This window comes from Aspergillus tubingensis (genome assembly GCF_013340325.1).
Source record: "Aspergillus tubingensis WU-2223L DNA, scaffold_6, whole genome shotgun sequence".
NCBI classification, from domain to species: Eukaryota; Fungi; Ascomycota; class Eurotiomycetes; order Eurotiales; family Aspergillaceae; genus Aspergillus; species Aspergillus tubingensis.
The window spans coordinates 1,219,515-1,232,376 of NW_023336280.1; the positions used below are offsets into that span (position 1 = coordinate 1,219,515).

General features: G+C 50.8%; 5 protein-coding genes across 5 annotated transcripts; 2 read left to right on the forward strand and 3 right to left on the reverse strand.

Moving 5' to 3' along the window:
- Nucleotides 1–394: 394 nt before the first annotated feature.
- Nucleotides 395–2,544, reverse strand: AtWU_04164 (Zn(II)2Cys6 transcription factor; the record flags this gene model as incomplete). Its single annotated transcript, XM_035499275.1, has 2 exons — nucleotides 395–2,097; nucleotides 2,154–2,544. The coding sequence occupies 2 exons, from the start codon at nucleotides 2,542–2,544 to the stop codon at nucleotides 395–397; spliced, it is 2,094 nt and encodes a 697-aa protein (XP_035355168.1).
- Nucleotides 2,545–3,220: 676 nt separating this feature from the next.
- On the reverse strand, nucleotides 3,221–3,802 carry AtWU_04165 (transcription factor domain-containing protein; the record flags this gene model as incomplete). The annotated part of the gene is made up of 1 exon (XM_035499276.1): nucleotides 3,221–3,802. One exon carries the CDS (start codon nucleotides 3,800–3,802, stop codon nucleotides 3,221–3,223), a length of 582 nt encoding a protein of 193 aa, XP_035355169.1.
- A 3,222-nt stretch (nucleotides 3,803–7,024) lies between these two features.
- On the forward strand, nucleotides 7,025–8,038 carry AtWU_04166 (berberine and berberine like family protein; the record flags this gene model as incomplete). Its single annotated transcript, XM_035499277.1, has 1 exon — nucleotides 7,025–8,038. One exon carries the CDS (start codon nucleotides 7,025–7,027, stop codon nucleotides 8,036–8,038), a length of 1,014 nt encoding a protein of 337 aa, XP_035355170.1.
- A 473-nt stretch (nucleotides 8,039–8,511) lies between these two features.
- On the reverse strand, nucleotides 8,512–10,312 carry AtWU_04167 (putative nonsense-mediated mRNA decay protein Upf3; the record flags this gene model as incomplete). Its single annotated transcript, XM_035499278.1, has 2 exons — nucleotides 8,512–10,009; nucleotides 10,062–10,312. The coding sequence occupies 2 exons, from the start codon at nucleotides 10,310–10,312 to the stop codon at nucleotides 8,512–8,514; spliced, it is 1,749 nt and encodes a 582-aa protein (XP_035355171.1).
- A 439-nt stretch (nucleotides 10,313–10,751) lies between these two features.
- Nucleotides 10,752–12,086, forward strand: sitA (TOR signaling pathway phosphatase SitA; the record flags this gene model as incomplete). Its single annotated transcript, XM_035499279.1, has 4 exons — nucleotides 10,752–10,905; nucleotides 10,969–11,365; nucleotides 11,416–11,747; nucleotides 11,797–12,086. The coding sequence occupies 4 exons, from the start codon at nucleotides 10,752–10,754 to the stop codon at nucleotides 12,084–12,086; spliced, it is 1,173 nt and encodes a 390-aa protein (XP_035355172.1).
- Nucleotides 12,087–12,862: the final 776 nt, after the last annotated feature.

Here is a 12,862-nt window from a genome sequence, read left to right on the forward strand (position 1 = left end):
ACCTGTCTTGGTACTTTTATGCAGTATTCTGTCGTTGTGGTCTGTATTGGAAAGGTACTGTAGGTGGCCGGTTAAGGTATATATATCCGCAATATGGTTTCCCTTGTCATTCTCGAATATCACAGACTCTTGTTCTTTCGGACTACTAATGGTGCCCATGGAAGAGGTACATTACTAGTACAGGCCAACAACACCCACCAGGCAGTAAACCAAATAGAAAGAAAATAGGAATAAAGGAGTCCGAAGGCTCGGGAGTGTCTTGTACGTCGCGTACCCGCGACACCACTGGACACTTTTACACAACTGATAAATAGCCATGGAACGCTATACCCGCTCCTGCCAAATAATGCACAAATAGATCATAAGTTACGGTATTACTCATCCCCATACTACATTAAGTTACATCACCCACTCTGCCCTGCAGCTGAAAAGCTTCGCCAACAAAGGGAAAGCTATCCCACACCGGGAGCTGCATACCGTCGAGGCCAGATAATGCCGCATCAATCCCCAAAGAGTCCATAAAGCCCAGGCGTTGTATGCCAGCCCATGGGTCCGAGATGCCGGCTTCAGGGGCCATAGCAGAAACGCCATTGTTAAATGGCGTGTCTAGCCCTTCCTGTACCTCCACCGAGGGCCTGCGATCATCCAGGCTAAAAAGCTTACTGACATATCGCCCCTTAGTCTGGCGGGAATGCTGTACAAGTCGTCGACGCTGCTCAGCCACGGCATTTCCCAAGCAACTGAGTATCTCAAAGTAATGTCCTGCCTGGGCGGACTGCTCCGAAAGCACACGAAGAATCTCCAGGGCTTCCCCGTAAGCCTGTTCATGTGAGGGCTCAGCCTCCTTTCGAGAGAACATCGAGAACCCGAGAACCAAGGCGGCAGCAAATATAAAAGCCTTCAGTATGCACATGTTACCTAGCATTAGTCCAGAGCGGTGCACCTCAGCGCATGTCTGTATCATGTACAACGCCGAATCAATGCAAGCAGTTGCAAGATTGGAATGTGCTGCATCCTCGTGCAACAAATCACTCGGTGCGCCGTCCGTGGAGTCATTGTGCAAACGCGCCAGTCGCACGCCCAGCACTGACACCAGGAAGGGTCGCGTCACTGTGATTACCGCAAAATGGTAAATGCAAGCAACGTGAAGATTGTTGATGATGTGGGTTCGCGCAGCGGGTTCATCGAAGTCAAGATTAGGAGGCTCTACCAATGGCCCCGGTAGTTCATCGCTCCATTGTTTAAGCTTAGCTAGAAGCGAGTCTGCGAGCTCAGCCGAGGCTCCTTCTTTGCTGTACATAGACGAGATAATCTCTTCCAAGATCCTCGAGACCCCATAGGAGGCAACCAAGCCAATCGACATATGGCCCTCCAGGAGCGCGTAACGGATAGGACCATCTTCTGTTTCCGAACGCAGAGCAGCTGTCGCAGCTGGTCTCCCAAGGATAGAGCTTACTAGGAGGTCCAGGTTATAAACACTCATCCACACCCTTGCTCTCTGGTGTTGCTCAGGGCTAGGCACGGCATCCGCGAGCTCGGTAAGATGAAGACCCAATGCCACAGCAGCTCGAACAGCCACTCCAAGGTACATGAAGGCAGCATTCCGACGACAAGCACCGAGCATGTAGAAGGACATCAACAGGAATAAACGTATCAGAGTCAAGCTGGGGTTTTCCAACATCCCCTCAAAGGCGCTGCGTTGAGCACGGGAGAAGAAATAGCGCTCGGCTTGCTCGGTCGATACAGTGCGTTTGCTGGCCTGTGCCCCGATAGCAATTACCATACCTGCAACAGCCATTTCTGTCCTGTCTGGATGTGTACTGGGCTCAATTAAAGCATCAAGAACTTCCATAGCCTCTGCACTTGACAAGACGTAGATGAAGCCACTCGTAGCAGAGCTATATGTTTGATAGTACTGGAGTAGCTGATAAGAGTCCAGACTGCTCTCTAGCGTGGGTGGTGTTCCATGCGGTGTCTCCGTCTCTAGCATATCTTCGCTTTTCATATTGTGCGAGAATTGCGATGGCCCAATATACTGTGATACAGTGTCCCGAACTAGTTGCAGAAAGGACAAGGAGGCAGCCTTTCCCACATAGACTGCCGGATGCGGATTAGTTACAGCACTTGATACAGTCCAATTAGTGCTATATTACCTCGTTCGCCACGGAGATTGCGGAGCATCCGCGGATGAGTCCTATGTAATGTTTCGGGGGACATAGGCTGAGTATCTACTGTCGATCGACTCGGCTCCGAAGCCTCGAAGCTAGCGGAGTCTGCCCGACCTGCCAAGGCATTCGCACCAAGAGTTGTGGATGGTCGACGCCCAGAATCATAGCTTACATTGCTATTGCCGGAGATTCGGGTGTTTGCAGTCGGCCGTTGAGCAGCGGACCGTGGACTCGGCACGCATGTATCGGCGCGTCCGAGCCTGATACACTTCGAACATGGAAATGTCCCACTGCATCGCTTTTTCGTTGACCTGCATGCATTGCAAGCTTCGTAGGCTCTTAGGCGGTTGGCTGGGTGTACTTTAGGGCGGGGCATGGTACCGAGGATGGCATGCCGAGATGCTCAGTGGATCCGTCTGGGGTGCCCGTGATGCCACTGATGTTCGGTGAATTAGATCCAATCTCAGAGAGGTTCGTTCGGGGGCTGGCAAGGGTGCTTTCTGCAAGGAGATAGACTGGAAGCACCCCGCATTGTGCCACGACAGTCTGAAGGGGAATGAAATGAGTGTGTGGAGATTCTTATTTGATGAAGTTGGTAAGGGAACACTATCGGATGAAGTTATCGGATGGAGATAAGCAGCAGTTCGGAAGCCGCCGCGGATGATCCTCAGGCACGTGAGTGCCAGGGGTTCAACCCCGAATTTCAGGCACCAGCAAATTACGATCGACATTTCACTGCAGGTACGGAGGACAGAAAAAACAAAAATATCACATTTCACAATCTAAACTAGAGTACCCGACGGAAATTCTTTCAATGTCTGGCACTCATAATGACATTCCTCATTGCGACTCGACGCGTCCAAAGGAGCGACGGCAAGCATCCCAGATGTTGCTACAGCGTCAGACTAAATCCAAAAAGCCAAAGATTCCCGATCTCCTAACACTATACGTCCCTGCGACATAGCAAGCTTCTATCACCCAAGATTTGGTCTCGCGAACCTTGATGATAACAGTTAGCAGGGCTTGCATTGGATCGGCAAACTGCCTTACCTCTAGTTCGACTTCTCGCTCTCACACTCCTGAGCGAACTTGTCAATGTAACTGGGCAGGGTCTTCTGCCAGACAGTCGCATCAGAGTCGATCTGCTTGATCTTGGTGCAGTCGGCGTCGGTGATGTTCATGGAGCCCTGGAGCTGGCCGATGTTGTTCAAGATGATGGGCTGGCTAGCCTTGAGCGCGCAGAGGCCGTAGCTGGCCAGACCCTCGAGGTCATTGCACAGGGGCTTGTCGCCTTCAGACTTGCAGTCCTTCTCGATGGCGGAGTTGATCTGAGTCTGGATCTTCTGGAAAGAGGCCTGCTCGGAGGCGGGCACGTCCAGCTTCTGGTCCAGATCCTTCATGATCTGGGGGAAGACCGACTCCTGGAGGTACTGGTTGTGCTGGTTGATGGTGGCAGTGCAGTTCTTCTCACAGACCTCCTTGTGGAAGTAGGAGAGCAGCTGGAGAGGCTTGTTGCCAATGACCTGGGGGATCTCCAAGCAGGTCTCGGGGATGTTGGGGATGGAGGGGAAAGCGGCGTTCGCAGCGGAGAGGAAGGTGGTAGCCACCATAGCAGAACCGACAGTGAACTTCATTTTGCTGGTTGAAAAGCTGACTTGCTTTTAGATGTTGAGAGTTTGAGAGTATGAGATTGAGATGCGATGGGATGCGATGCTGATGATGATAGAAACTATTCAGTGGGCAAGGAAGAGGTTTATATACCTTTGGCTGCTCGGGCCGTCAAGGCTGGCATGGAACCGGAAGACATTGATAGCCTATCGATGATGCACTTGTTCAGTCTCTCTGAAACAATGTGATGTAGCGCCTGGTTGATTGTAGGTTCATTCGGGATCTGGAAAATTCCAACCCGCCTCGAATTTTGGTCGAAACATTGCATGAGTTGCTCTCTTTGGTGGGAAGATTGGCCGCTGGAGCCCGACGGAAGTATAAGCATCAGGGACTGCTGATCACCAGGACCCTAGTCGACCGATTCTTGGGTAATGGTGGAGCAGGAACGGGGACGATCATGAGGGATGAACGAACAGGAAGATGTCCGTGCCTTGTTCACCCCGGGGGGTCGATCGTGAAACGGGCTTTAAAACGCCTAATTCGAACTTTATTGCCAGTGTAGTTGGCACAAATAACAATGTTATCCTTATTCTACATCGGAAACTCGTACCCGCGCAACTCTGTCGATACTCTCTACTTTATCCAAGGAAGTGAGTTTTCCCCGAAAGTCTGCATGTTATATTAAGGCCTTTATCACATAGTGTACTTTTTCAATTCTTCATTATTCTCCTCGTAGACTATATGGTTATCCCTGCAGCTTATGGTTAGAGTTGTACTAAGGATATACACCAGACCTTCATCTAGAGGAATGCAAAGCAATGCCCGCAAGCAGCTGCAACAAGGGACTGCCGCCTAGCATGCTTTGTCTCTGACCAAATAATTCCCGATAACTATAGCCGAGCGATGACCTTGGTGTTCCATGACAGGATAAACCTCGGAACTTGTTACATCATTTCTCCAAGAAGCAGACCCTGTAGCACAAGGACCCTGGTGCCCGGAAGATAGACCACATGCCGGAAGTATAAGCATGGCAAAATCTGTGCTGTGGGGATGAAGTGGCTATCAATCTCAAACGGTCATGGCTGTAGGGGGTGCGATCCTGATACATTCATCGGGACACCATGTAGACTGAAAAATGAGCCATACTAAGCTACCCGGCAGGGTAGCCGACAGTCAATCTAGTAGAAACAGACTGTTCGGGTAGCAGGTTCCAACCCTGTATACACCATGTGTAAAGTAGATGAATTTTTCTAGGTCTTTTGTTCGCAGAGGTAGCAACGTCTCAGGATGAATACCGTGTTGACCCATATAGGAACTACTTTTCCAAGCTGAGACCCGGGCCGAATTTTGCGCTGAAGTCAGATGCAGCCAGGGCACGTATCGCGTATTCGCTTAGAAAAGATCGCTATAGTGTTACTCATTGGGGAACGGAAAGGTTTGGAGTAGGATGTAGAGCTGGTGTTGTTGGAGTTTAATGTATACACAGTACAACGCATAACTTATGAAAGTGGTTGTGCCGAACGGATTCATAGATATACTTTCCATCCTCAGGCACCAAATGCATCGGCTTTACTGCGGCACAACCATGAAGGCAAGTTCCGTCCGGGACTAACCAGGAGCTGAAGATAATAATTGTTAGTCAAAGAAACAGGCAATGGAAGCTTCATGAAGCAGTAACACGCGAATTCTACCTCCAAGTGACGGTCTGGCCGGTAGAAGGAAAGAGTTTTCACGGGCGCTGATTGGACAACCCAGTCCCACAGCAAGCAAAAACGGGCGAAACACATGACCTCGCTAGTGGCTAGCGTAAGCGAGCGTCCACCGCGCAGATATAAAAGGCTCCTTCCCCCCATTCATTTAGAAAATTAAGCGACTCTACGTTAGTCTCCCTCCCCCCTAACATTGGGAAGAGCCTTTCAGCCTTCCACAATGCAAATTTGGAGAATCATCAGCTAACCACTTTCTGCCTACAGTTCAAAGAATCACTTTAGAGTAGACGTCCCACCTCTGAGCTCTTCTAAAGAGCCACAGAATCTCCACCCTTGCTGATGACTGCTATGTCCTCGATGCCCTAAAGTGAAGCCGTTTTACTTCCGACTCGACTTCGCATTTGCACGCTCTGTTACGATCTATCTCGGTAGACTTGTTTCGGGTGTCGGTGCGATGGTCCAGGGAGTGGTGATGATCTTTACCTTGTCATGATGTCTTGACTTCGGTCGGTCGGACTTGGTGGGTGTCGAGGAGGTCTGAAAGGTGTCCCCTCTTCTACACTTTAATGTTGGTGTACAAGAGTATGGAGTTGCTCAATCTTGTTTTCCTTTGCGAATTCTTAGCATAGCCAAATGATACCCAATTCTTCGTTAAACCATATCTACTTCTGCTCGTAGCAGTGATATCTGTACACCTGAATATTCCCTCTGAAAATAGTACGATTAAGCGCTCTCGATTGCACAGTGAAAGCGAACAGACGAATGGATCTGTTTGGACCAGTCCTGCACTTTCCCCACGTGATGGCCATCTGTTATGACGAGTGGTCAATTCCCCTGTGACTGGTTCTGTACTAGTACCTATGTATCTTAACTATAACCATGGCCTAACGCCAACATCAACCATATCGAGAACCTTGTGGATTCCTCTTCAGCTTTTCAGGTAACTCCACAGAATAACAACACGGCCCAATATTGTTATGGCTGTTGCTCTGTCTTACCTTGAGTCCTTCGCAGAAGGTATAGATTCAAGCAAATCAACGCGTGTAAAGGGTGCTCTCGAAGGTTTCGCTGAACATAGGCTAATAGGATTAAACTTCGCAATATCATGAAAATTATGATTTAACTATGATGCTTTTTGACACGCTAGATTTCTCCGATACTCTTTTGTAATGAAGTACATTGCCGAACATGCGAGGATTTGAGTGAGTAGTAATCAATGTCGGTCTGCGGCAGTCGGCATTTGTAGCTTTTTAGAGGACGGGAATCTTTTCCATCAATGATCATATCGTAGATAAAGTAAGTGCCTGCTATTGGCCATCATCATAGGACAGGCGGTAGAAACGATGATACGGGTTCGATCTTCCGAACTTACTTGGTAGAGTATATTCCGAAAGTATATAGCCCTTCCAGGAAACCGGTGTACTATCATGTGATAGCGCTCAATCTCACCGATATTCTCCGGCCCAACATTCTGGATTTATCTACTATCATAAGGACAGTTGGAACTCGCAATGTAGGCCAGCACAGTACAGCACCGTCATGGCCATCTCAGTGGAAGATGTCACCAAAGTACCCTTCTACAATTTCCATGACCCTATTCCATCACCACCACCACCCTCCTTAACACGTAAACTTCCAACTTTCAAAACAACACTCCCTAGTCTCTACTCATCTACTATACTCCTAGAATATCCAGAGCCAGTTGCAGTTCCAGCTCCACCACCACCACCAAAACCAAACCTCTTCTTAACTCTTCCCCCGGAACTCCGTCTCCTCATCTACACCCACCTCCTAACCAACCAGCACCACCACCGCCGAACCCTCTCCGCTGCCAACAACATCGCCAACAACCGACCACAACTCCCAACCCTGAACCCAATCCACCTCTACACCCACCACCACCACAACAAAACCAACGACCTCCACCCCTCAATCCTCCTAACCTGCAAACAAATCCACGCCGAAGCCCTCTCCATCCTCTACACCCAAAACACCTTCTCAACAACGCACCCAACCCAACTCCACCACCACCTCACCTCCATCGGACCGCTCAACACCTCCCTCCTCCGCTCCCTCCACATCTTCGTTCCCTGGAGTAACTCCAGCTCTACCATCTGGTCGTGGATCGTCCTCCTCCACAACCTCTCCGAGCACGCGATCGGTCTAAGATATCTCGAGATAGGATGGGACACGAACATTCCCTGGCTCACGCACATGGAACCAGGCGATGAGGCGAGAGGCCTCGGGGATAACATTCTCTTTGTGCATGCGTTGGCTAGGTTGAGGCAGTTGCGGAGGTTGAGGATTTATGGGTTCTTTGGGGTGGAGTGGCCGGCGTATTTGAGGAGGGAGTTGGGAGGTGGGGGGACGGTCGTGGAGGTTGAGTGTGGGTTGGTTAGGTCGGTGGTGTTGGAAGAGGTTGAGGAGGAAGACGAGGTGGGTAGTGGTAGTAGTAGGGGCAGGGGGGCTTTGGAGAAGGCTAGGGTGGAGTGGGAGGAGAATTTGAAGGCTTTCAGGTTGTTTCAGAGGGGCACGGTGGGGGTTGTGCCGTAGGGAGGGGTTTATTTGTTGTGTAAGTTGGGGAGGTTGATATAGTACTAGGTAGTAATGTTTAATTTAATAGATTGGAGATAATCATGGTATGCTGTGATGATGAAGGCTTGACTGTATGTAAGTGATCTAGATGGATACATAGCGGTATAGTATAGAGTGGGGCGCCGTTTCCCGGCCCCACAGATGCCCCTGCAGGTTGTACCTTGAACAAAGTATAAAAAGAACAGTTGTATAGTGTGTGTGTGGAGTATGCTTTTATGCATTGGCATTAGGCTTGGTTTTCACATCCTTGTTCATTCCTGATTTTACATACAACTGATATATGTAGTTGTCTAATATGTGCTGTTCATCATTCGAAGCTGACTTAGTAGTTACTATCATTCTGTGGATATCAATAGTTATATCATCAAAGCTGGGATAATCATGCAGGCAACTGCTGGTATTATCATCACTACATGTATCATCATAACGGCTCATTTACTATCGGAATTCCCCTTGTTCTCGGGGTTATTCCCATTCGCAGCCCCGGCATTGCCGCCACTGTTTCCTCCGCCGCCGCCGCCGCCTCCCTTGGGGCCTCCTTTACCCTTGGACCCTCGTCCTCCGCGTGGTCCGCGAGACGAGTTGCCCCCTGAGCCGCTTTCATTGGTCTTATTTCCCCGGCTGTTGTTACCACCACCACCACCACCGCCGCCGCCGCCGCCTCCGCCTCCGCCTCCCGAGGATGCTTGGGCTTCACCACGGCCTTTGCCGCGACCCTTCTCTCCACCGGGGTTGGCCTTTCTCTCTAGAACAACAACTTGACTCTGCGCCACTGAGACAGGACTAGCAGCGATGGCTTTTTGAAGGCCGTCAGGTTCTGCAAAGTCAATGTAACCGAATCCCTTCTTCTTATCGATTTCCACTTTAAGAACCTTTCCGAACGGGGCGAATGCCGCTTCGAGGAGAGGCTCGGTAACGCCTTGAGATGGATTGGCGTGCTTAAGGAATGCTTGGGTAGCGGTCGCCGCCGGTCCTGCCGATGCTTGCTTCCCCTTCCCAGACTTTGCCGGCTTAGGTGTAGTACTGACTGGGGTGCTCGCTTCGGATGGCTCACTGGGTGGTTGGGTGTTGCTGCCCTTTGACTTGTCCCGATTCGCCCCCTTAGATGGTCTGGACGGTGTCTCCTTTTTGTTCGTATCCGGGGTCGCAGTACCGCTCTGATCGGATTTGGGCGTATCTCCATCGGCGGCAGCGGCTTTGCCCCTGCGGCGACCGGACGGTGCGAGTCCAAGGTCGCGCTGGAGGATCTTGGCAGCAGCCGCGACACTTCCACGTTCGCGTTTCCGCTCTGTAGATGTCTGTGGCGTATCCTTGGGGGAGTTCTGCGCTGGTGACGATTTGGCGGCTTGCTTGGCAGCAACACTAGCAGCCTGCTTGTTAGCGGCCTTCACCGCTTCCTTGGTAGCCTTGTCCGACTTGGACTTCTTCTCTGGTTTCTCTGAAGCAGCAGAGTCCTTTGTATCCCTGTCAGGACGTTGTAGCAACTTCTTCGCTTGGACCTTCTCCCCCTTGGAGTCCTTGTCCGACTTGTGTTTAGATTTGCTGGACTCCTTCGCCTTGTTGGCCTTCTTTTCTCGAATGTATTGCACCAAAGGTGTAACTGTCACCGTTTCCTTCTTATCCTCACCATCAGCGCCAGAATCGACAGGAGGCGGTTTGGCAAGTGGCTGCGTGAGGCTCTCGAGGAAGGCGATAAACTCGGGGTCCTGATCGATGGTTCCTTGACGGGCATCTTTGCGCGACCGATTTCCGGCAATCTTGGCATAAGGTGCGAATTCCAGAGACGGGGGTCCCAGAAGGACAGGGTCGTTCGAGGTATTACGGGCGTCTATGAAGGACGTTTGACGGACTTTGTTCGAGAGCGGGATGGTGTGGTCGCTGGACATGACATGGATATACGCACGCGAGGGTCGAGAAGGTTTGGCCGGACTATACAGCATACTGTTAGCGGAAGACTTCACAGAATGCAATGCTGGCTTACTCTTTAGAGACCTTTCCTGGCTTGTATTGGAACCAGTCGACCTTCCCACCGCCAACCCTCCATTCTGAGCCCAACGCTGTCTCGAATTCCGCTTGTGTTAGCCCGGGTGGGAGACGTCTGACGAGAAGCTTCAATCGGGGCGCAGCTGGCTTAGGAGCCTTCTTTGGTGCCGCAGAGGCATTCTTCTGAGTGGCAGCTGCGGGGATCTGGAGAACACCTCCTGTAGACTTGCCCGCAGGGATCTGCGTCATGATCGATAGGTTAATGTGTTGGGACTTCCGCCCCAACTAGAGGATGGGAGTATCGCTGAGGGAGTGGGATGAGAATGTTGTACTGAAACGACAGATATATAGTACGGTGTAAGGTGAAAGAAAGCAGAAAGACTGTCACTCCGCAGCCGCAATCACATGTGGCGCTGTGCCTGAATGAGTGATGAAGCTGTTATCGTGCAGGAGATTCCGCCCGCACCACGTGACCGATCCCGGGAATTGGCGTGAGCATCTTCACTGACCCAAAGCCAACATCCCCTGCGGGGAAAGACCGCCGGCGCGCATTCCGCTAAGCAACCCGTGTGCTCTGGTGTATGCGAGCGACTTTCCTTGGAAAGACTAGTTTATTCATTACTCTACTTTTATTACTGCCTTTAATTGCACTGGTCCCACTTTGTTCACTCATACGCACAAGTTCATCATGGTGGACAGTAAGGTCCCTCAGCCGGGACCGGCCAAGTTGAAGCGCAATGCCGGCCCTGATGAGTGGCTGGAGGCCGCAAAGGACTGCAAATACCTCTCGGAGTCCCATATGAAACAGCTTTGTGAGATCGTCAAGGAGTTTATGATGGAAGGTGGGCTTTAGTTCGAGCAGGTGGCGACCGATTCACCAGAGACTGACGGGTCGCATTTTCCAGAGTCGAACATTCAGCCGGTCTCAACACCTGTGACCATCTGTGGAGATATTCACGGTCAATTTTACGATTTGTTAGAGCTGTTCCGGGTCTCTGGAGGCATGCCTGACGAACCTGACGTCGAGCCGCCTAAAACGTCGCCTTCCGTCATCACCTCGGAGGACATCGAACCCCCTTCCACCATTACCGATCCCAAGCTGCGCAAGAAATTGAGGAACTCCGGAAACTCGGATGATCTTGCAGATGAGACGGGCTCCAATAACAGCCAGCGCGGTCGGTCTTCCAGCGCAGGCTCGAATGAGGTTACATTGAATCGAAACTTTGTATTCCTTGGTGACTACGTGGACAGAGGGTACTTCAGTTTGGAGACCCTCACGTTACTGCTGTGCCTCAAGGCAAAGTGAGTTATACTTACTGGTTTGGGTGCACCGATTCTAACCGTATATGTAGGTATCCTGATCGGGTTACGCTGGTACGCGGTAACCACGAGTCTCGCCAGATCACTCAAGTCTACGGTTTCTACGAGGAGTGCTTTCAGAAGTATGGCAATGCGTCCGTATGGAAGGCTTGCTGCCAGGTTTTCGATTTCATGACATTGGGCGCCATCATCGACGGCAGGGTGCTCTGTGTGCACGGTGGACTGAGCCCAGAGATTAGAACACTGGATCAAGTGCGGGTGGTCGCGAGAGCCCAAGAGATTCCGCACGAAGGTGCTTTTTGTGACCTGGTCTGGTCTGACCCCGATGATGTGGAGACATGGGCAGTGAGTCCCAGAGGAGCTGGTACGTATTCGTCCATAAGATGTGCAGTTCTCTTTACTGACCTTTCTAGGCTGGCTGTTCGGAGACAAGGTTGCAGACGAGTTCTGCCATGTCAATGACCTGACCCTGATCGCCCGAGCCCATCAATTGGTCAACGAGGGTTACAAGTATCACTTCGCCAACCAAAACGTGGTCACCGTGTGGAGTGCTCCCAACTACTGCTACCGATGCGGCAACCTCGCCTCCGTGTGCGAGATCGACGACGATCTAAAACCGACGTTCAAGCTCTTCAGCGCGGTAAGTGACGATCAACGACATGTGCCGACGTCGCGGCCGGGCCGCAGTGAGTACTTCCTGTAAGATATCGCATGGATACGCTTTTTATTCTCTCGTCCGCTTGCATTTCGCAAGACATGAGGCGTTTACTGCACCGGCGCTGGCGTTGGGAGTGGATACAGATGGCGCCTACGCACTGTGGGTGAAGACGGGTTACGAGCATCATATATTACGATTTGGGACACAGTTAATGAGGGCACCTTTATGCATACTGGTACAGCTTGGTCCAGAGGGTTTGTTTAGTCGAACTATGACGAATCAGATGATTGTTATGAACATTGCTCCTTCCACTGTAGCTGAGGCCAGCGCCTTCCACACGTTGGTGGCCGTCTAGAAACTCACTATTGGGTCTCTGGCAATCAACATCGTACTTTATATCCTTGCTTCCAGAGGTATCATAGAAGTCATGGAACAATAAAAGCTCGGACAGAGTCCGATGGATCATGATGTAGCGCTTCGTCGACAAATGACCGAATATCATTTGTTAACATAGCTTTGACACAATGATCCAGGTATAACTAACACCCAAATTAGAGCCCTCCACAATCAAAACGTGGTACTTCGCAGTGAATCGTGATTTGTATCAAAGCTGCGAGTCTCGGCATCTCAACCATTTGCATACCTTCCCCAATTCGGCCTAGCGTCTTATACTCTGCCGGTCACTCCGAAGGCATGTCATGATCATAGTTGTTCATCCTCTCACTCTCAGACACCAACTTGCACGCCGGTATAATGTACTGCCACCGGTATCTCCGGACCCCGGATTGCGGAGAAGATGGTTACTGAATACACTGAAGATC